Raw genomic sequence first — 22,403 nt, 5'->3', positions numbered from 1 at the left:
CACAAACACTGTTTGCCATCAAATGGAAGCCTCGGTGAGATACACAGACCTTTGCTGTGCTGCCCATGCCTGGATGGGGTACCCACCACAGGGCCCTGGCAGAGATGGGAAAGCATTCTGAAGGGAGATCTCCTGTCAGGTAGAAACATCAATGCCTACACAACTTCGTAGGGATCATTTTTTCTGCAACTATGGCTTTTGGGTCTACTTATAGGTCAACCTCTATTTTTCTCACCTAGGTAGCACAGGCACTAGCCACATATAGAGGGAGACCTTTGAGTGCCATCTGTCCTAGCTCTAGTGTTAACTGAGGGACTGGCAGAAAAGGGAAAGATGGGCACATAGACACGGAAAGCAGAGCACCTGGTTTACAATCATAGCTCTTCTTCTGGGCTACACAATGCTGGGCAAGTTTCTGTATCTCTTTTTGTGCCAGTTTCCTCATCTACAAAATAGGAATAATAGTACCTAACTCCAAAGGCTGTTAAAAGGATTAAGGGAATTAATGCAGTAAAGCACTGAGGCCAAGGACTGACATATACCAAGGGCTATAAAAGCACTGGCTATTATTATTTTGATGACAAGATCCTACTGTGATCTCAGTGGTCTCTTACTGGGTGGGTTAGCAGCTAGCTAAATCCACTCAGGGCACAGGAATTGCCCACAAAAGTTAACAGTGCTTACTGGACTGTGCCCTGTTACAGTCCTGAGTCATTCTATCATCCTGCTGTGCCCTTTTTATTCACCCAGGTCAGAAATAAGGAAAATGCAGAATAAAGCTAGTATTTCTTCACATCCCTAAAAGGCTTTGTAAAAAACCTGAGGTTTGTTGGGATGAGCCCTGAATGTTGTATGTAAGCCAATTTGACAATAAATTATATTTTAAAAAATTATTTGGAAGTAAAAACAAAACAAAACAAAACAACTGAGATTAGGCTCCTTCCAACCAGTAAAAGGCTCTTTTATTTAGCGAACAAGTTTCTAACTCAATTAACTTCTTTCCTCTTTCTCTATTGATAATCAATTTATAATGAATTGGGCCCAAAGTTCTAAAATTTCATCAACCATAGGCAAACTGTTTCTTAAAGTAGACTTTTTTGGGGGGCACATGGGTAGCTCAGTGGGTTAAGCAAGATGGCAAGTGGGTTAAGCTTGACTTTGGCTCAGGTCATGATCTCACGGTTCATGAGTTCTAGCCCTGCATTGGGCTCTCCACTTATAGTGCAGAGCCTGCTTCAGATCCTCTCTCTCTCTCCCTCTCTCTCTGCCCCTCCTCCACTCATACTCTCAAAAATAAATAAAAATAAGTAGGCTCTTTGTTTAGCCCTCAGAAGTATTTCAGGTGTGCCTGGGTGGCTCAGTCAGTTGAGTGTTCAACTCTTGATTTGGGCTCAGGTCATGAGCCTAGGGGTCATGAGATCAAGCCCTGTGTCGGGCTCTGCACTGAGCATGGAGCCTGTTTAAGATTCATTCTCTCTCTCTCCCTCTGCCCCTCACTCATGCTCTCTCTCTGAAATAAACAAAATTTTTAAAAAAGCATTTCAAACATAATTTGAAAATGAAAACTTTTTAAATAGAACTACATAATTCCTCCAACAAAAATTCTATCTTTGGTTATTTACTAAAAATGATGATATCAAACCAACAGAATTCATGTCTTTTTATAGACTACTTGAGCATAGGTAGATTTTTTTTTATTTTAATGCTGGCTCTCATTTTTCATGTGAAAATGTAATATGTACTCCACCTTTAATGGCAAGTGTGCAAACACAGAGCAGAGCAGTTGGTAGTTAAAACTACTGAGGAACTGGAAATATCGTACTTCGGAGGAACAAAAACAATAAATGCATGCCAGTAACTGCAGATCACAAATGTAATAAGTATTTATGATGGCTCATTTTGATAAGGACTCAATGTAAACTCCAGTGAGAGTTAAGGCATATCAGTCCCTGTTGTCCCTGAAAATGGGAGCCATAAAATCGAAGAGCATTTTTCATAGGCTAACTCATTATGCATTAAAAAAATATTAGTATGTATAAATATATAAATATGCTTTACCTCATACAGTTAATTTCTCAGACTGTTTTTTGGAATTAAACTATCACGGTCTGCCTATTTGAGAAAGTGTACCATTTTCAAAGCAGTGTGAACTTAATGTAATTGTAATTAGATGAGAACTTTGTAATCCCACTGTCTCAAAGTCCATGTCTGAAGGATCATTAAATAAGAAACACTATGGGGCATCAACTGAAAACTTCCCACAATAAGTTCTCTCAACAAAATTTAAAATTTATTTGCATTAATGACAAAATATGACTAATCTAGACAGAATATTGTCCAAGTCTATCCCACTTTATTCTGGCACAGTAAGTTTATGAAAAGATCCTTGAAGGAGAGACTGAACACAAACTTATGGAAATTACTGTCATGGAAGTGACTTCATCATTACTCTGAACAACTTTGTCGGGACCGTTGTATGACTGTGATAGAACTAGAGTCATTCTCTAGCTTCCCCAAATGCTCCTTTGCCGTTGTTATTATGGATACTCTTGTACAGCATTAAAGGGATCAGAGAAAAGCAGTTCCTGAAAATGAACCTCAAAAATTGGTTGGAGAGCCAAATACAAGCAAAACTATCTGATAACGGGTGAATGTCATGACAGAGACACAAAGGAAGTACCAGGGAAGGCAGGAAAGATTAATTCTGACTAGGCGGCTGCAAAGGCTTGCCTTCTGCGAAGGGAAGTGGTATTTGACTTAGGCCTTGACTGATGAGTAGGACTTCATCTGGTAGCTAGGCGGATGAAGATGTGTGTCCTCCAGGAGCGGACTGCTCAAATGAGCTGACCACAAATGGCAGAAGAATTGATCAGGAACACAAAGTCCCCAAGCGGTCTGAGGGCCAACACCAAAGGAGCCTTCTGCAAGTAACGGGCAGCCAGGAATCCCCCTGGGAATAAACCAAAGGCCAATAAGTCTGTCCAGAGGATCAGAAGAGCTGACTCAAGAGGAAATAGGATGGCAGCTTTCCACTACAGGTTAGGATAGTATTTTTCAAACTGTAGTTCACAAAATCAATTTAGTGAATACGGACTCGCATTTTCTTTCCAAAATAGAAGAGGAGAAAAGAAAAGGAAGGGAAGGAAAGGAGAAAGGTGGAAGGAAGTGGGGAGAGGGTAAATGAGAAGAGAAAGTGAATTATACATAGAGTAACTATACTTTAGAAACTTCTCAGTTTCTATCTGTGGGTTGTAATTTTTTTAAAAATTGAAAATCACTCATTTAGAGGGCCCTGCAAGTCCAATATCTTATCACTTGATTAGAATGCAGCTCAGTCCCACTCAATATATTCAGACCATTAGTTTGGACCCAAGTGTTCTTGGTCATGAATAATGTGCTTGAAAAATCGTATTGCACTAAGCAGAATGTTCTCATTAGGTACTTAGGAGACACAATCTGATATCTTCATAATGCAAGTAAAGTTTAAAAGGATAATTTTCAAAGTTTGTAGCAATGCAGGAAAGATTAAGCTTGGTTCCTTTAGTCTGATAGATGCTGAATATTCCCATATGAAAGATACATGTATAATACCATCCTGTTTCATAAAGCATATATTCTCATAAGGAAAGTTAAGCTGAGAAAGCATGAAGATCTATAATTAATGCAATACAGTTAATCATATTTCACCAACAAGCAAACAGCTTAAAATAACAGATTACCTCCTGTCACTTAAATAGGTCCTTTTAGCATAAATATAGACAACAAACTGATGGCTGCCAGAAGGGAAGGTGATAGGATGGGGAAAATGGGTGAAGGGGAATGAGAGGTACAGGCTTCCAGCTATGGAATGAATAAGTCACAGGGTTGAAAAGCACAGCACAGGGAATATAGACAGTAGTATCATAATAAAGTTGTATGATGACAGATGGTAGCTACATTGGTGGTGAGCACAGCATAACATATAGACTTGTCCAGCCACTATGTTGTACACCTGAAATTAATGTAACATTGTGTGTCAACTATATTGTAATTTAAAAATTTATAAATAAGTCAAATATATATGTCCTTTTCTTTTTCTTCCCCAAAGTATTTTCATCTAAAACAACTCTGTCACCTGATACTAATATTACAGTGTGTGCTAACTGGAATTTAAATAAAAACTTGGAGAAAAAAATAAATAGATATAGATAGATATGTATAAATAGATACAGATTTATTGTAGATAAATACATAGACCAATCAGCCCTATTTATACACAATCAATTAAAAAGCTAAAAAAGAGAATACCCAAGATCACAGAGCTGGTTAAGGACAAGGCCAAGGGAAGAAGCTAAGTCTTCTCACATCCAACTTATTGATATTTTTGAAACTCCATGGTTTAACAAATTATTGGGAGCAAGTATCCTATTTCCAGTAGCAACAACTTCGTAAGTATATACAAATACATGAGTAACCGGAATGTAGTCAACGCACAGTAAGCCACAGAACCTGAAAAATGTACACACCCACAATCTGGAAATAGAGGTAAAAATAATCAAATTTTCTATAATAAGACAAATACAAATATTAATCAAATTAGATTAGCTAACAAAGAACTTGTGCGTTGTTTAAACTAGTGTTTCCTCAAGATCACTAATAAACCCAGGGTATTTCCTGAGAAAGTTTGATAATTAAAATGTAATTAATTCGAATAAACCAAATTGCTGAAAAATGTTTTATGTTGGTCCTAATATATGCAGACATTCTGATACTGAAAAAGAATTAGATAAGAGATTTTCAATGTTTATGTAGAACTGTTCAAGGGAGACATGGTACCTGATTGTTCTTGTGGTTGGTTGGTTTGTTGACTTGGAACAGAACCAGGGTGGTTTTCCAGACTTTAGAGAAATATCCTGCAAATCTGTTCAACCCCCTTTATCTGGTTCTAAATTCCCAAAGTAGGGCAGCTGGGTGGCTCAGTCGGTTAAGCAACTGACTCTTGGTTTCGACCCAGGTCATGATCTCATGGTTTGTGAGTTCGAGCCCCACATCAGGCTCCACTCTGACAGCATGAAGCCACCTTGGGATTCTCTGTCTCACTCTCTCTTTGCCCCTCCCCAACTTTTTCTCTCTGTCTCTCTCAAAATAAATAAATACACTTAAAAAAAAATTTTAAATAAAAAATAAATTCCCAAAGCAATCTTTCTACTACTATTATGTTTCCCCATTCCTTTTCATTCCCAGAAGGGGTAATCTTAAATATCTGACTAATATTCCTGGTTATGGTAAGAAACATTTATATAAAAATATTGAAGACCTATAATAAAAACTAATACAAAGTAATAAACTGGGATTATACAGTTTATTAAATTTATTTACACACTCACCATCTTATAAATTTAAACACTAGCCATCTTATATTGCAATTTACTGTTTATGTTTTATATCACTTACTCAACTGAAAATTCTATGAAGGTACTATATATATAACAAGCTATAGCAAGCACTCAACATATATATTTTTAATGAATGAGTGAAGTGAGTGAATAAGTAAACTCAGGCGATCAAATTCTTGAGAAAGCAATGATAACTAGGTGACCCCATCAGTGACAAAATCATCATCATCTACAATGATGATGCCGATGCTTGCTTGATATGCTCCTGAACAATTTATGAGTACTTCTTCATATGATTTCATAAGATCCTTGTACGCAATCCCATGAAATAAAGATGCAAATACTCCTCAGATGAGGAAACCAAGGCTCACAGAGAGAGGTCCCGGGCTTACCTGGTGACCACTTAGGCCACTAGGTGAATAATGGTAACAACTGCTTTGATTCCTGGGCAAGTGCATCCTTTGCTAAAGGTCAGATGGCTTAGCAACACAGGGGGTGATGTTGCGCCACAGCATGTTGAGCTGGTGTTGCTTAAACACTTCTCACCAAAGATCAAGACTGGTCCTTATGTCTGAGGCAGAGACAGACTGAAAGGTGGGGTTCAAAAGACTTCAGCCATGGAGAGAAGCACCCAGTTACAGGAATCCAGCAATGCTAAATAAGGTGTTCCAAGATCAGATCCCTGGAAGACATTCCCATTAGGATGGAAAAGGAGCTAGACAAGGAGAAAAGGGATGATGAGAGACAGAGGAAGAGAAATAGGAAAGAAGAGCGTCAGGGAAGCAAAAGGAAGAGGCAAGCAGCCATGGTGTCAAAGGCTAATTAAGTCATGGGGGACAAAAACTGAGAATTGGCCACTGAATATGGTAAACACAAATCACTGCCAACCATTAAGGAAACGCTTTTGTTTAGAGTGGGAGAGTGGAAGACAATTTGAGAGGCATTAAGGGGTTAAAGGGGAGAATGCTAAGTTACACACAAACAAAATTCTGGAGAAATCTAGGCATGTTTCAAACAAGTTTTATAGCAGCTTAAAACAAACACAGCCAACTCTTTGCAGGGCTTCTAAGAATACCAACCTCACCCAGAAGATGAGACCAATGTTAAAAGGTATATACGGAAGAAGAGTAGTTAACATACAATTTCTCGCTGCTGCTGCTGCTGCTGTTGCTATCCTATTCTTTAATCTGTCAGAGAGGAAGAATGGTCACCATTTCCCAGAGAGCACAGGAGGCTGCAGGGAAATAAGTGCCCATAAGCCAGCTTGCAAGAGGGCTCAACACGGAAAGCCTTTTTCAGATATGACATTTCTCCAGGAGGCCATTAAACTTCCACTGCAAGCAAAAGCAGTAGCGGACCCCATTTAACAGAAGAGAAAGGCAAGGCACAGAAAAGCTGAGTGATTGCTGAAGCTGAGACAGTGACTGACAGGTCAGATTTCCTTCTCACTTCAAGTTGGCTCTCTGCTGATCAGATCTACTCTAAATGCCTTTATAAATGTTTCAATGAATCTTATCTTCATGCATTGGATTAGCAAGATCAACTCCCCACTGATAATGCAAAATAACCCTGAAATGTTTCATGCCTGACTGATAAGCCAGAAATTGAACTTTCTGTCTCCATTTGGACTGTGATGATCTTGATCTTTCACCTCTAGCAAAAATCTTCTCATAGCTATAATTTTAAAGTTAGTAATGAGTGCTTCATTTGCTTTCCAAGCAGACAGAAAACCTTTTTTAAATACACTCAGACTGCCATGACCTTCGTCTATGACTTAAAGAGTTCACCACACGTAATAATTTTCTTTGCTCAGGAGACATTCTTAAGTTTTCTTTAAAGAGATTTGGGCAATAGCCCCATTGATGAAATTAAACACACACACACACACACACACACACACACACACCTTTTAACTTAATTACCTCTCTACTATACCTGAAATCAAAACTTTTCTTTAAAATGTGTTTGGAATGCTACATGACTACCAAGGAGTTCTAAAATCCCTCAACCTACTAATTAAAATATAATAAAAATGCCAACTAAATATGTTTACATTAAAAGGAGCATACCGCCTTAACCCTAAACTAGGCAAGGAACAGCCGACTGCCTAGAAGAAGCAAACACAGTCCAGATTCCTAAACTGAGGTTCTGGCTGTCCTACATAGGTGCGTGGGGCTCAGTTCACTTGGGGTGCATTTTAAGCTTTTTCTACACTAAAAAAGGAAAACAATAATCTGATAAAGTGAGCCAATACAAAGCCATTTTACTCTGTTTCACCTATTTTTGTGAGGTTTATAACATGAAATAAAGGTTTTGAATAGTGTGATATCACACTAAATGTAGGCTTTTGAAAGCAGGCCTCATTCTCCTTTTTACTCCCAGTGTCTACATAAAGTGAGTGTGGTAGCTAAAGGGTATGTCTCTCCATTGGATGGGTGCCCCGTAATGTGGGTCGAGATCTGGTAGAAGCCAGTGGCACCAGAGGTGGAAGAATCCACCTGAGGCAGGACAAAGGAGATAGTCTATTGAGTACACCACAAGGGAGTGGCAAGCAGGACAGCAGAGGAGAGGCTGTCTGCAAAGAGGCAGTGGGAGGGGGCTGCTTTTATGGAGGGAAGGTGAGGAGGTATGGCAACACAAATTTTCACTTTTTTGGTAACTGTGCCTAGTTGTCAGTAGCCCGTTGGTCAACTAGGGCCTATGGATATTTCAGGGTGGGTCGCCTGATGGGCCTGTCTGTATTCAGCCAGGTGGTCACCATGGCCCTTTGTGCATTCCATTGCTTAAGCCTGTTTGCCTAAAAGCGGCCTCCGTAGTAGGGGCTTAACTTCTGGTTGAGTACTATACTCTATTTCTTTTTTTTTTTTAATGTTTACTTATTTTTGAGAGACACCGAGTAGGGGCAGGGCAGGGGCAGAGAGAGAGGGAGACACAGAACCTGAAGCAAGATGCAGGTTCCAAGCTGTTAGCACAGAGCCCGAGGTGGGGCTTGAACTCACAAACTGCAAGATCATGACCTGAGCCAAACTCAGACACTTAACTGACTGAGCCACCCAGGCGCCCCTAATTCACAATTTTTAAAAGAAGAATCCTGAGGCCCATCTACCACACATTCTAGTTCAACAGATCCTAAGGTGGAGACAAGGATATTTTTTTTCTCCTAATCATCCACCCATAATGTTGGTATGGGTGATCTATGGAATTCACTTTGAGAAACAAAATAAATAAATAAACCAACATAAATAACATGCATGTAATCAGCACACTGCTTTTAGTGGTGAAGATTCCTTATTTTCATAATTCAAATTACCAGGCTTAGCCTTAAACACAGATAAGATAGAGTTTAGCATAAAATACACTCAGATCTGACAGGAAACTCCTTCCTACCCTGCCCTGATTTTTATTTACTATGATTCTTAATGCTCTCCCTTTCTTTTTATTTTCTTCTTTCAGGTATCTGAAGGCAGAAACCCTTAATTATATTTCTCTCCTACTTGGTTTAATGTTCAAACTCACAAAACTTCACAAAGTTATATACAGCTTTGCAACTTTACTCAGAAATTAAGACCTAATGTTTACTTCACATTTTGAGGCATGGGCGATTAGCTGAATCATTCCTTTTTTCAGCTTGCAATCATTCCTTTTCTCAGGAAAACAGTGTAACTATTCCCAAATTCTACCTTTCTAGCTTTTTTCATTAAACAGCAGCATAAGTGATAGGGAATTGAAATACCTCTGTAACAACAGCATGAAAACTACATAACTCTATCTCTTCAAACTTGGAAAAATAATGTGCCAGTTTCTTAAAGAAGAAACTTCTTTCATAATCCCTTCCATAGTTACTATGAGGCAGAATCTCCTTGAATTTAAATACAATGATTTCTTTAGCCAGTCCCATAAGGTTTTAAACATTTATAAAGCTTTGGGGGAAAAAATTGTATTTTTTACCATAGAACTTTACATTTGGAACAGAAATTTATTTATTTACTTATTTTAAAGTTTATTTATTTATTTTGAGAAAGAGAGAGTGTGGGGAGGGTCAGAGAGAGAGGGAGAAAGAAGAGAATCTCAAGCAGACTCTGCACTGTCAGCACAGAGCCTGAGGCGGGACTGGATCACACAGACCCTGAGATCATGACCTGAACCAAAAAAGGAAAGCGAGAGTTGGAGACTTTAACAGAGGATCCACCCAGGCACCCCTGGAACAGAAATTTAAACCAAACAAATGTATACAGTGTTAAACAAAGAATAAATGTTTATCTCCCATGTTAGAACAAAATAGAAAACATGTTGATCTATCACTTTCTTACACTTGGCAATGAAATTAGGGTCCATCAGGTCTTATTACTCTTTCTAGTACTTAAAAAAGGAAATGAAAGTGCATGTGCATGCACACACACACACACACACACACACACACACACAAAACCACATAACCACCAATCAGACCATTTCAACAGCACACCTTATAATCTTGCAGTTTTGAAAAGTTGCATTTAAAACTGTTATATGAATAAAATGAATGAATAAATAATGAATGAATAAATGAGTGATCACAAAAAAGAATTTAGCTATGTTTCTAATATTTAAATGAAAGTAGTTTAAAATTTAAAAGCCACAAAATAAGACTGTGAGTCAGCTATGCCCTTAAATAGTCTCATTTTAATACCTAAAGGATATGCTAGCATTTCAGCATATAAGCATTGTTGTGCACATATGCTGACTTCCTTCTGCTTCTAAAACTTATTATAAACTCCAGTTGGCTCACTGAAACAACAATCTAACTTATAAAAACAGATACTTTTTTTTAACTTTAACAAGAAGTAACAAGACTATTTCTTGCCAAAGTGCAAGCTGTGAGTTTAAGGAATGTGCTAACTTTCAATTCATGACAAAACCTTTTGGTAATCAACAGTTTTATGGAAAAAGCATTTAAAATGAAAGGTGTATAATAAGTAACAGAAAAAACTTCCTCCTAAGTTATATAACAACTTCACAAAATAAAAATAAAATCATTCCAAATGACACTACTATATCTGCATTCATCCCCAAAATCATTAAATACAAATATGCTACACAATCTCACATTTGCTTTAATACACCAGAACATATGCTACACGTGTATATTTATATTAAAGATGAATATATAAATATATGAGAGCATAAACTAAATGTAAACAAGTTTAACAACACAAAATCTGGAAGGAAAAAAGTTTTCTTATATGTTATAAACACTGCAGAGAATAGTCAGTTTTAAAGGACAGTGCAACATGGAAATGTGCCCAGCAATTTTCCTACCACATTGAAATCCACAAGGGTGTATAAAGCTGCTGTGTACAAGGCAGAACAGAGAATCATAGAGAAGTAGAATCAAAACCTTTACCTGATGGAACCTGATAGTGGATTCTGCTTTTGGACCTGTTCTTTTTCTATTTTTTTTTTTAAATTTTTTTTAATGTTTATTTTTATTTTTGAGAGAGAAAGAGAGACAGAGCATGAGAGGGGGAGGGGCAGAGAGAGAAGGAGGCACAGAATCTGAAGCTGGTTCCAGACTCTGAGCTGTCAGCATAGAGCCTGATGTGGGGCTCGAACTCTCGAACAGTGAGATCATGACCTGAGCCGAAGTCGGACACTTACCCAGACTGAGCCACCCTGGCGCCCCTGGACCTTTTCATTTACATGGACCAATAAATTCACTTTCCACCCTTAGATTAGATTTTTCCCAATACATTATACAAAAGATTAATCTTCCTGTACATTTCCTTCAGCTAAATCTTATATTCAGTTACCTTTTAACATTACTTTAGAAAAACATTAAACTTAAAATCATCTAATACCTTTCCTCGCAGATCACTTTCTTCCACAATCTGATGTAAATATTGAAAAAGTCCACTCATTTCATATCAGAAGATACGATCCAACTGGACTTTGCAAGCTCAATTTTCAATACCTATGAAAACTTGTAACTTACTCCCAGGACTACAAAAATGCTTGATAATGATAAAGGTGTACAATATAATCATTTATGTACTAGACCAATGACATTAGAAAACAAAGGAGATATCTATAAATTCAACATTATTAACATGCAACATTAATGTAAATCATTTAAATATCTACTGGGGAATGAACATGTATATACAATCTCTAATGCTATATGTTAATGTCAACAAAATGAGTGGACTTTGAACTTCTGCCAACAGTCATCTGAGAACAAAAGGGTTTTTTAGTTTAAAAGTTCTTAAGGGGGGCACCTGGGTGGCTCGGTCGGTTAAGCGTCCGACTTCGGCTCAGGTCATGATCTCACGGTCCATGGGTTCGAGCCCCGCGTCGGGCTCTGTGCCGACAGCTCAGAGACTGGAGCCTGTTTCAGATTCTGTGTCTCCCTCTCTCTGTGACCCTCCCCCATTCATGCTCTGTCTCTCTCTGTCTCAAAAATAAATAAACGTTAAAAAAAATTTTTTTTAAATAAATAAATAAAAGCTCTTAAGGGAATCACATCAGAAAGAAAGACATAAATGATGACTTTGAGCCAGTTAACACTAGGTCCTGAAAAGACCCTCCTCTCAAATTCTTTCAAAGCAATAGAAAGAGAATCACAGCAAGCACTAATCTAAGACTCCTGTAACTCCTCTAGCTCAGTAATGATGTGGAAACTAAAAAGAACTTCCCAGCATAATGAAACGCTGGTTAAATCCAACTCTGTCAATTCCATTCCTGGACCAAGAAACTAAATGCAGATAAGAGAAACACGTAACGATGAAGTCTGGCTTCATTTTAAATGCATGACCATGGGTCTCAGATCCTTAGTGCTTCCAGCAGTGCTACCATACTCTCCAGTTAATTCACTCTCTTCACCTAGATGGCATTTGCACACTTTCTCCTCTTATCTCAAACATTAATGCCACCTATTCCATCATCAGTCTCAGCTGCTGAGAAAAAAAAAAAAAATGAAAACCAGAGGAGAACTGAGAAAATCAGAAGAGCCCTAAGGAATGAGAAGTCATCAGGACTCCCAAGTGCACCCTTTCCACCCATCTTCATGGATCTCTAACCACACACTCTTATTATGAATAAATGATCCAAGTTCCACTGAAGCTCATGCAACCTGATACCATTCTCTTCCATTTGATCCAATAAATTACTCAAGCACTCCCTTAAATCAACAGCTTCCTCTCAACTATATAATCCCCACCATGATAGAAACACACTGCCTTTCTCTGTTCCCTCTGCTGGTAACTCCTCATTCTAACCACTTAATGTTGGAGGGTCCCAGTGCTCAGTACTTGAACTTCATCTCTTTTCTAACTATGCTCTCTCTGCATATAATCTCATCCATCTTTGTTTTAAATATGATTTAATAAAGAAACAATAGAAAAGATCAATGAAACCAGGAGTCAGTTCTTTGAAAAGATTAACAGAACTGATAAATCTCTAGCAAGACTCATTGAAAAAAGAGAGAGAGATGACCCAAATAAAGAAAATTACTAATGAAGGAGGAGAAATAACAGCCAACACCACAGAAATACAAACAATTGTAACAGAATACTATGAAAACCTATATGCCAACAAACTGGACAACTTAGAAGAAACGGATAAATTCACAGAAACATATAACCTACCAAAACTAAAGGAGGAAGAAATAGAAAATTTGAACAGACCAATTGCTACCAATAAAATTGAATCAGTGATCAAAAAAATCTCAAAAAACAAAAGTCCAGGACCAGACAGCTTCACAGAAAAATTCTACCAAACATTTAAAGAGAGTTAATACCTATTCTTCTCAAACTATTTCAAAAAATACAAGAGGAAGGAATACTTCCAAATCCATTCTGAGGCCAGTATCACCCTGATACCAAAACCAGATAAAGACACCACCAAAAAAAAGAACCATAGGCCAATACCTTCATGAATATAGATGCAAAAATCTTCAACAAAATATTAGCAAACTGAATCCAACAGTATATTTTAAAAAATCATATACCACGATCAAGTGGGATTTATTTCCAGGACAGAATGGTGGTTGTCAGAAATGCAGAAAAAGCATCTGACATCCACTCATGATAAAAACCCTCAGCAACCCCATCCTTTCAGCTACTCAGTCAAAAGCCTTAGAGTCATTCATGACCCCCCCCTCATATCCCACATTCAATTCATCAGCATATCCTGTGCCTCCAAAATACATCCAGAATCCAACCACCTTTACTGCCTTCATTACCATCCTGCTCTTCAAAAGACACTGGTAAGAAAATGAAGACAAGCTATAGACTGGTAGAATATATTTACAAAGCATATATCTATGAAGGACTTGTATCCAGAATATATAAAGCTCACAAAGCAAGCTTTTCATAAGAAAACAAACCACCTCCGTTTAAAACAAAGAAAAAAAGGCAAAAGATTTTACACTTCACCAAAGAAGACATGTATAGCAAGTAAACACATGAAAAATATTAATGCTCAACATTATTAGTAGCTGGGAAATGTAAATTAAATTAAAACCACAATGAGATACCACTAGATACATATTAGAATGACTAAAATTATAAAGACTGACAATGACAAGTGCTGATGAGATGTGGAGCACTGGAACTCTCAGACACTGCTGGCTGAGATGTAAAATGGTAAAACCACTTGGGAAGATAGTTTGGCAATTTCTGAAAAAGTTCAACATACACCTGCGGTCCAAGAAGAGTGCTTGTATATTGACAGAAATGGTCCACCTCAGAAGCTATTTATAGATGATTTATAACTATATGTTGGTAATTCTTGCCTTGGTTGAAAGATGCTAAAACATACACCACCCGATGATCCCAACATTCCATTCGTAAGTATTCCCAAGAGAAATGAAAGTGCACATTCACTTAAAGTTTTGTACACACTGTTCATAGCCCTGAAGGGAAATGCCCAACGTCCACCCACAGGTAAATGGATAAACAAACTATAGTATATCCATAAAAAAATAATAATACTCAGCAATAAAAGGACTGAACTATTGATACATAGAGTATAGATGACTCTCAAAATAATCACGCTGAATAAAGGAAACCAGAAAAGAAAAAGGTGTACACACTGTATAACTCCAGTGTATAAAAGTCTAGAAGACGCAAACTAATCTACAGGGACAGAAAACGGATCAGTGGTTGCCTAAGGAAGAGGAGCACTAAGAAGGGCAGGAGGGAGGGATTACCAAGGGACACAGGAGAGTTTTGAGGGTGATGGATACATTCATTATCTTGATTGTGGTCGTATCACAGGCGTACACAGACATCAAAACATTAAGTTGTTTAGATGTATGCAGTTTATTGTAATATCCACAATAGCTCAATAAACCTATTTTTAAAAAGAATATAGCAGGCACTTAATACACTTAATAAATATTTTCAGAATAAATAAAGCAGATGAAAATAAAAACAAATGCTAAGAAAGCGAAATCTTAAGAATGAATTGAAGTAGAAATATATTTATTTTTTGAAGTAGGAATCCCTTATATTCTCCCTCATTCAATAGTATTCTTTGCTAAATGAGAAATTGGAAGTGGAAAAGGAGGAATAAGCTACCACCAAGTCCTTCAGTATGAAGTTGTGGTACCTTTCACCCGGAGGAGCCACCTCTGTGTAGCCCCTGAAATGGATGACTGCTGTCCCAAAACGCAAGCACTCCGCCCCAGTCCCCCAGCACTTGCATAATCTCTTTGAACTCACCTTAGAAACCCTGGCTCATTTCTCCTTTTTACATAGCCTTCACTTGCCATTAAATGTATATGGACCCAGGGCCCCTGGGTGGCTCAGTCGGTTAAGCATCCGACTTGGGCTCAGGTCATGATCTCACGGTTTGTGAGTTTGAGCCCCATGTCGGGCTCTGTGCTGACAGCTCAGAGCCTGGAGCCTGCTTCAGATTCTGTGTCTCCCCTTCTCTCTTCCCCTCCCACACTCATGCTCTGTCTCTGTCTCTCAATAATAAATAAACATTAAAAATAAAATTTTTAAAAATGTATATGGACCCTTTTTCCACAAATGTACTTTGCTACAATTTTTTAAAATGTTTATTTATTTTTGAGAGAGAAAGAGCACAATCAGGGGAAGAGCAGAAAGAGAGGGAGACACAGAATCCAAAGCAGGCTCCAGGCTCTGAACTATCAGCACAGAGCCTGATGTGGGGCTTGAATTCACAAACTGTGAGACCATGACGTGAGCCAAAGTCAGACGCGTAACCGACTGAGCCACCCAGGCACCCCAGCTACAAACTTTTTAAGAACTAAGGAATGGCCATAGAGCTGTTGTTGGCTCATTAGTCTTAGATGAAAAGTACCTTTCCTTGGATTGCTTCTTTTGTCTCTCAATTTCTCACCGAGGTAGAAAACTCACTATCTCTATTTCATTCATCTCCCTTGCTCTTCTCTTTGAAATCCTCACTTTCACTCATAATCATTAATTTTAGCACCATCCTAATTTATGAATCTACCTACACTTCTTTCATAAGCTGCTATAGTTATGCATTCTCTGTGATATGACTTCATTATAAAATTTAAAAATAAAATAAAATATAAAACAAAAGCACGGCATTTAGCCCTATGACTCACCTCATTTCCACCTACTGCCTTGGTTAAAATCACTGCAGAAGACACAGGGGGAGGCATGCAGCCTACTGTCTGCAAGCTGGAAAATCAAAGAAAATGCAATTATCAGTAGGGTTTTTTTTTTTTCAATTATAAACAGCAATGCTCAAACTTTCAGCTCATAAAAAAACATATTCGTGATCATGTGCTTCTTGAATTCAAACAGTAGCAAATTCTAGTACCTATTCTAAATTTAGTTTTTACTAAATTATGAGTCTACTCCCCAGATCATGACAAGAAATCTATTCTCTTAGTTTAGAATAGAAAACACATTGTAAAACTAGGAGTAGTAAATCTAAATACCAAAGATATAAAACATTACTTACCATCTAAAGGATGGATATACATCCCAGATGGATAGAATATACATTCTAGACATGGTGAGCAGCAGCTCACTAAAAGTAGAAAGTTCATACAGGGAGGGAATAGAGGACACGGAACGCCTGATTTAAACATATTTTAAGTCCAGATTACAGATATTTCTACTCCCTTTCGTAAGAATTTATCATCTAAGCTTCATGCAATGAATTTATATTACCTCTGAAATAAGAAAAAAAGAAAAAGTTTTAATTTATTTTGACTGAAAACACAAGAACACACATTTTTCATAGAATTTCCAGCTCAATTCATATCTTTTAAGGTCTATTTTCCCAAGTGATGCTTAAGTGGTCTTTCCTATTATCGATTCCCAGTCTCTGAGCCTTCCTTATGACCATCACTATTATCATCACTGATACTTACCAAGCATTTACCATTTGTAGCAGATACTACTCTAGACACTTTTCTCATTGATTCCTTGCAAGTATTTAAGATAAATTCTCTTAGTGGGGGCCTCAACTCATTCTCTCTTTACTCACCTAGATTCAGACTTATGCCCCTTCTACTAGTAACAGTGGTAACCTTAAAAAATAACAGGTGATCTCTTACTCACCAAATACAGTATCCTCTTCCCCATATTCATTCTCGTTCCCTTCTTGCTTTTCAAAATATTCTATTCTTTTGGTTGCCATAGTACTTCATCCTTCTAATTTATCTCCTTTCTTTTAAACCAGCCCCTTCTGACTTTTTGCTGACTCTCTTGCATTCTTTTTAATCTTATTTTCAAATCTGAATCTATATGAATATATACAATTTTACATTTCTAGCCCTAACCACCATTCCCCAAATTGTAGCTGCCTGTGACTGCCACCTCTAACTGAACATGTCTAATAGTTTCTAAAACGTCAATTTCATCTCTGAATTTACTTATGTCTGTCAATGGGATAGTTTGTTGTTGTTGTTGTTGTTGTTGTTGTTGTTGTTGTTGTTTTTCCTAATGATCCAATTTGAAACTTTGGAGTTACATGTGGCTCCACCTGCTTCTCATAAATCAATATATTACCACAACCAACTTTCTATTCTTCTCCATGACTATTGCCATCATCCCCCTTCAGATGTTTTTTTTCCCCCAACTTTGGATTTTTGTAAATGCCTACTGAATGTTCTCTCTACCTCCACTCTTTCCCTTTTACATAGCAAGGTAAAGAGGATGTGCTCAAAATATTTATTGCAATGACTGAAACATGGCCCTGAGGTAAGAGTCTGCAGCTCCCTCAAGTTAGCAACATACTGTGTACTCTCAAACTAGGGTGGGGAACGCAGAAAAAGTGAGCTAGGAAAAGCTTTCTGTAAGGGAGTTAGGCTAAGTGTAAACTCCTTTAAGCTCAATATCATGAGGTAATAATTGTATCTTAGCTTCCTAAGACTGCAAGCCCAACTCTAATAACACCCAGTATGATGCTATCAGATTAATCTTTCTTACTGACCATGTTTTAGTACGTTATTCTCTTGTTTAGTGCATTTCAGAACTTCCCATCATCTACAGATGCAGCCCCAACTCCTCTGCCCAGTAATTCAGACCTTCTGTAATGTGGCTGTAAGGAAATTTTTTATTCTTGTCTCCCACTATGTTTTATTTTTGAATTCTCTACTTTAGGAATTCACAACCTTTGCTGAACCTCTTACCTTTTAACCTATTACATTACTTACCTAACAAATCATATGCTGCCCCACTGTGGTTGATTACTATTTTATATCTCTCACATACCCGACTACCCTGGACATTCCCTGAATACAAGGAAAATGAGTTAATATCTTCCTATTCCTTGAGTGCCCTCTTCATGGGAAACTCTCAGTAACTATTGGTTCTTAATATGCATCATAAAAAAAAATTTTTAAGATATGCATCATACTTTGCTGCTCTAAAATGATGTCATGATACTTATGTGGCACTTTATGCTTTTCACTGAAAATTTTATGTTCATTCTCTCAAACTCAATCTGGCCAAGACAGCGGTCTTGATTTCCCCTTCTTATACTACTCTGTTTCTCCTCAGCTAAGTAAATGATGCCACCAAATACCCAGTGGCTCACACCCAAAACCCAGAAGTCATCCTTGATTCTTCCCTGTCCTTCTCTCTCTACATCCTATCCACCCAGAGGTTCTGAGAGCTCTAATTTACAATACACTCTCCAATGTCCATTTCTCTCTACCGCACTGCTACCTTACCAGACTAGCCTCCAAACTGGTCTCCTACCTTTCTCTCAGCCCCTCTACTATCTATTCTCTATGCAGCAGCCAGAGCACTACTTTGATATAAATCAGACCACGACACACCCTCATTTAAATCCCACCAAGAGCTTCCTGCTGCATGCAGAAAAATACTTGAATGCTTTCACCAAGGACCTATAAGTCTCTGTGGGACCTGACTCCTGCTTACCTTACCAACTCCAAGTCCTATTATTCTTCCTCTGTATCTCCAGGATCTGGCCATCCTCGTCATTTTCCTGACTCTAGAACATACCAGGCTTGTTCCTGTCTTAGAGCCTTTGCACATTCTACTTCCTTTGCCTAAAACATTCTGCCCCGAGAACTCTGCCATCTAAATTCATCACTGGCCTACCTACCCAACCACTTTTAACTGTATCACACTGTGTTTTACTTCCCATCACTGATCTCTATCTTGGTCATCTACTTACTTGTTTATTGCCAATCAACCTAAGTCTTCCCAATGTGCAAAACTAACTTGCACTTTCCCATTTTTGTTCACTATTCTTTCTCCAACACCTATTATATGCCTGGTACATAGTGGGAACTAAACAAGTGACTTGAATAAATGAATAAGTGATCTCAATTGAGATCCTCAACATTATTATCAAGCAGACAGTGAAAGTATGACTATCCTCACTATTTATAAGCAGGAAAATTGAGGTTCACGACTATTACATGACTTCTTCAGTTAGGGATGGGGTCAGAAAGCAACCTCCAGACTCCAAGTTCAGTATTTTAACTATTATACCATGCTACTAAATTGTAGTTAGTTTTAAACCACTTCAAATAATTTTTTAAATTCATTAAATCCTTTGAATAAACATGATGGCATTTTTATGGAAGAAAAGTGTCTAATAAAAATCTATTGTTAATTCAACTGTCATAGCAAACATAAACAGAACAAGTAAAAAGGTAAATGTTTGCTCCTTATATATTTTTTTCTTTCCTGTACTTCTAAAATACTTATATTCAGCCACTATCTGCCTACATTTGGCAAGATATAGAATATACAAGTTAAAGTGCCCAACTGATGGCCTACATTATACACATGCACACATATCTTACATCTTCTAGTCCCTTCCATCTTTCTCCCAACACAGCTCTTTAAAACTTCCAGAACAGTATCCATCCCAGAACCTTAAGATTAAACATTTTAAGATTGTGTTATAATTAAGAGTACACTTACTTTGATGATCACTGGGTAATATATAGAATTGTCAAATCACTGGATACGTAGGTGGCTCAGTCGTTAAGTGTTCAACTCTTAATTTTGGCTTAGATCATGATTTCACGGTTCATGAGTTCGAGCCCCACAATGGGCTCCACGCTGACAATGTGGAGCCTGCTTGATATCCTCTCTCTCCCTCTCTCTGCCCCTGCCTCTCTCTCTCAAAATAAATAAATAAACTTTAATTGTCAAATCACTATACTGTATACCTGAAACTAATATCACACTGTAGGTTAAATATACTGAAACTACAATTTTTTTTAATGTTTATTTATTTTTGAGAGAGAGACAGAATGCGAGCAGAGGAGGTGCAGAGAGAGAGGGAGACACGGAATCTGAAGCAGGCTCCAGGCTCTGAGCTGTCAGCATAGAGCCCAAGGTGGGGCTCGAACCCACAAACAGAGAAATCATGACCTAAGCCAAAGTCAGACGCTCAACAGAGTGAGCCACCCAGGCACCGTGAAATTACAATTTAAAACAATTTACTAATAAAACCCTTAGAAATCAGAAAGAAAAAAAAAAAGATTGTGTTATAAAATTATTTGATGAACCTTCTTGATGAACACTATCATTTTAAAGGATAATAATTTTTAGGGGTACCTGGGTGGTTCAGTTGGCATGACTTCATGAGTTCAAGTCCCGGCTCCAGCACTGTACTGGCAGCATGGAGCTTGCTTGGGATTCTCTCTCTTCCTCTCTCTCTGCCCCTCCCCTATTTGTGCTGTCTCTGTCTCTCTCAAAATAAATAAATAAATAACTTAAAAAAAATTTTCAGGGATAATAATTTTTAAAGTGTTCTTTTTTCCTTATAAGATACCACACATAAGCCCTTTTGTATATAGTTGCCACAGAAACAATAACGTCACTACAGATGCCTCATTAAAAGTGGGCCCTTCAAAATATTTAAACGTACCCTTTCAAAAGCCACTCATTGATGGGTGTGATTGATAAAAGCTGAAGAAAAAGCCATATTGTTGCTGGGAAGAATGCAAGCGTGAAGATCTGGATGAAAAGGTGCAGTTTTATATGCACCAAAGCACTGGTCAGCTCCTGCAAAAATGAAAGACACAAAATAGCAAAGGTAAGAATATTATTTTTCCCAAGAAAGGCTGCTACTAAAATAACATCAAATAAATGAATTTTTAATTTGGAATTATTTCAGAGCTAAAATTTTTACCTCTAAGCATGAATAGACAGACTTACGGAAAAAAAAGAAGTATTTTTATATAAAATTTCTGAAATATTCTAATTTCTTTGAATATATAATATACCCCAACGATTCAGATTTGTAAAATTCTGGACCAAAACTGAGCTAAGTACCTGTACAGTAGTATAGACCTGAGGACTGTTGACACTATAAACAAATAGGCATGTAACTACTTAAGGACCTATCTCATTTTAATGAAATGATTAATCTCTAGCAAGGCCTCACTTTGCCAAGATGTTACCAAATCTACACACAAATCATAATTTTTAAAAATGTTTTTCCCAGTAATATTCTATAATTCAAAATGGCTTTTTCTCCAAAATCAACTTTCTGGATTTCCTTGCCAATGCTTACAGAACAGCAGCAATGTGCCATGCTCTGAGCCTGTCACTTTATGTATGTTATCTCATTTAATCCTCACCACAGCCCCCATTAGATATTATTACCTATTTTACTGAGGAGGAGATTGAGGCTGAGAGCTACTGAACAATGAGGCTCCTAATCAAACTCATTTCTGGTATGCTAGCAAACCCCTCTCTTCTTCCATCATGTCACACTACTACCCCAGAGGGAAGAAATTCACACTAAACATGACATACCAGGCACGTTATATGCCTCACAGCTGAAAACAGATAATGAGGTCAACTTTGGGGTTCAAATAGGTACAAATTCAAAGGCCTTTGCATTTGAATTTCTTTGAGCTATGTGGTTATTCTGTTGAAATAAAACAAACTCAGAAAGCAGTGGAAAAAGTAGTACAGTCCTATAAAACATGCAAGAAGTCATTAAAGCACCTCAAAGATGCCAGAGATTCCCCTGTTATAAACATAGCACTGTAATGCCTACCCTAGTTCAAGTAAGACATTCAAGAGATCCTTGGCCTCAGAGACATTAACCAAAGCTCATCAGTTTAATGGACAGGACTCATTTCCCGTGTGAAGACACACAGCAGTGCCAGTGTAGTCACAGAACATCCCAAATGACATCTAAGGAATTTCTGGCAAATGGAAAACACCGGGCAGACCAGAAGCCACACCAGGTCCATGGATCAGATTGAAGATTAAAGGAGCCATCCTAATACAGTATCAGAATTTTTAAAGTTCCACCCCAGAGAAAACTTGAGCACCAGCAGTGCCAAGAATTCTCAGCAGTTCTGAAACCAAATGCCACTGAGATATACTCAGAGGTATTTGATGAATGCCAAATAAATAAGATTCTAATTTTTAATAGAAACAAGATGATCAGCCAGAATGCAATAACTAAAGCATTTGCATATACTTCAGGTAGGAATATGAAACAGAATAACTTTTCTGAAAAGTAATTTGGGAACATATATCAAGGACTATAATACAATTCGCATTCTTGAACCCCCAAAATGTTATGTCTAGG

At 37.7% G+C, this 22,403-nt stretch overlaps 1 protein-coding gene across 6 annotated transcripts in view; it reads right to left on the bottom strand.

Moving 5' to 3' along the window:
- SLC10A7 (solute carrier family 10 member 7) overlaps positions 1 to 22,403 on the bottom strand; it is a 249,557-nt gene that overhangs the window by 213,364 nt on the left and 13,790 nt on the right. For 4 of the 6 annotated variants that reach the window (XM_015081568.3, XM_015081574.3, XM_053216897.1 and 1 more), the window contains exons 3-4: positions 20,721 to 20,857; positions 15,955 to 16,030 (exon numbers count right to left, since the gene is read on the bottom strand). In XM_015081568.3, the coding sequence (XP_014937054.1) occupies positions 15,955 to 16,030; positions 20,721 to 20,857 (213 nt within the window). Of the gene's footprint in view, positions 1 to 1,685; positions 2,951 to 15,954; positions 16,031 to 20,720; positions 20,858 to 22,403 lie in introns of those variants that run through there. The other 2 variants (XM_027066860.2, XM_027066862.2) reach the window with 2 other exon arrangements.

The sequence above is a fragment of the Acinonyx jubatus genome, chromosome B1, assembly GCF_027475565.1.
Source record: "Acinonyx jubatus isolate Ajub_Pintada_27869175 chromosome B1, VMU_Ajub_asm_v1.0, whole genome shotgun sequence".
Taxonomy (NCBI): Eukaryota; Metazoa; Chordata; class Mammalia; order Carnivora; family Felidae; genus Acinonyx; species Acinonyx jubatus.
This window is presented reverse-complemented; position numbering and strand designations above follow the sequence as displayed.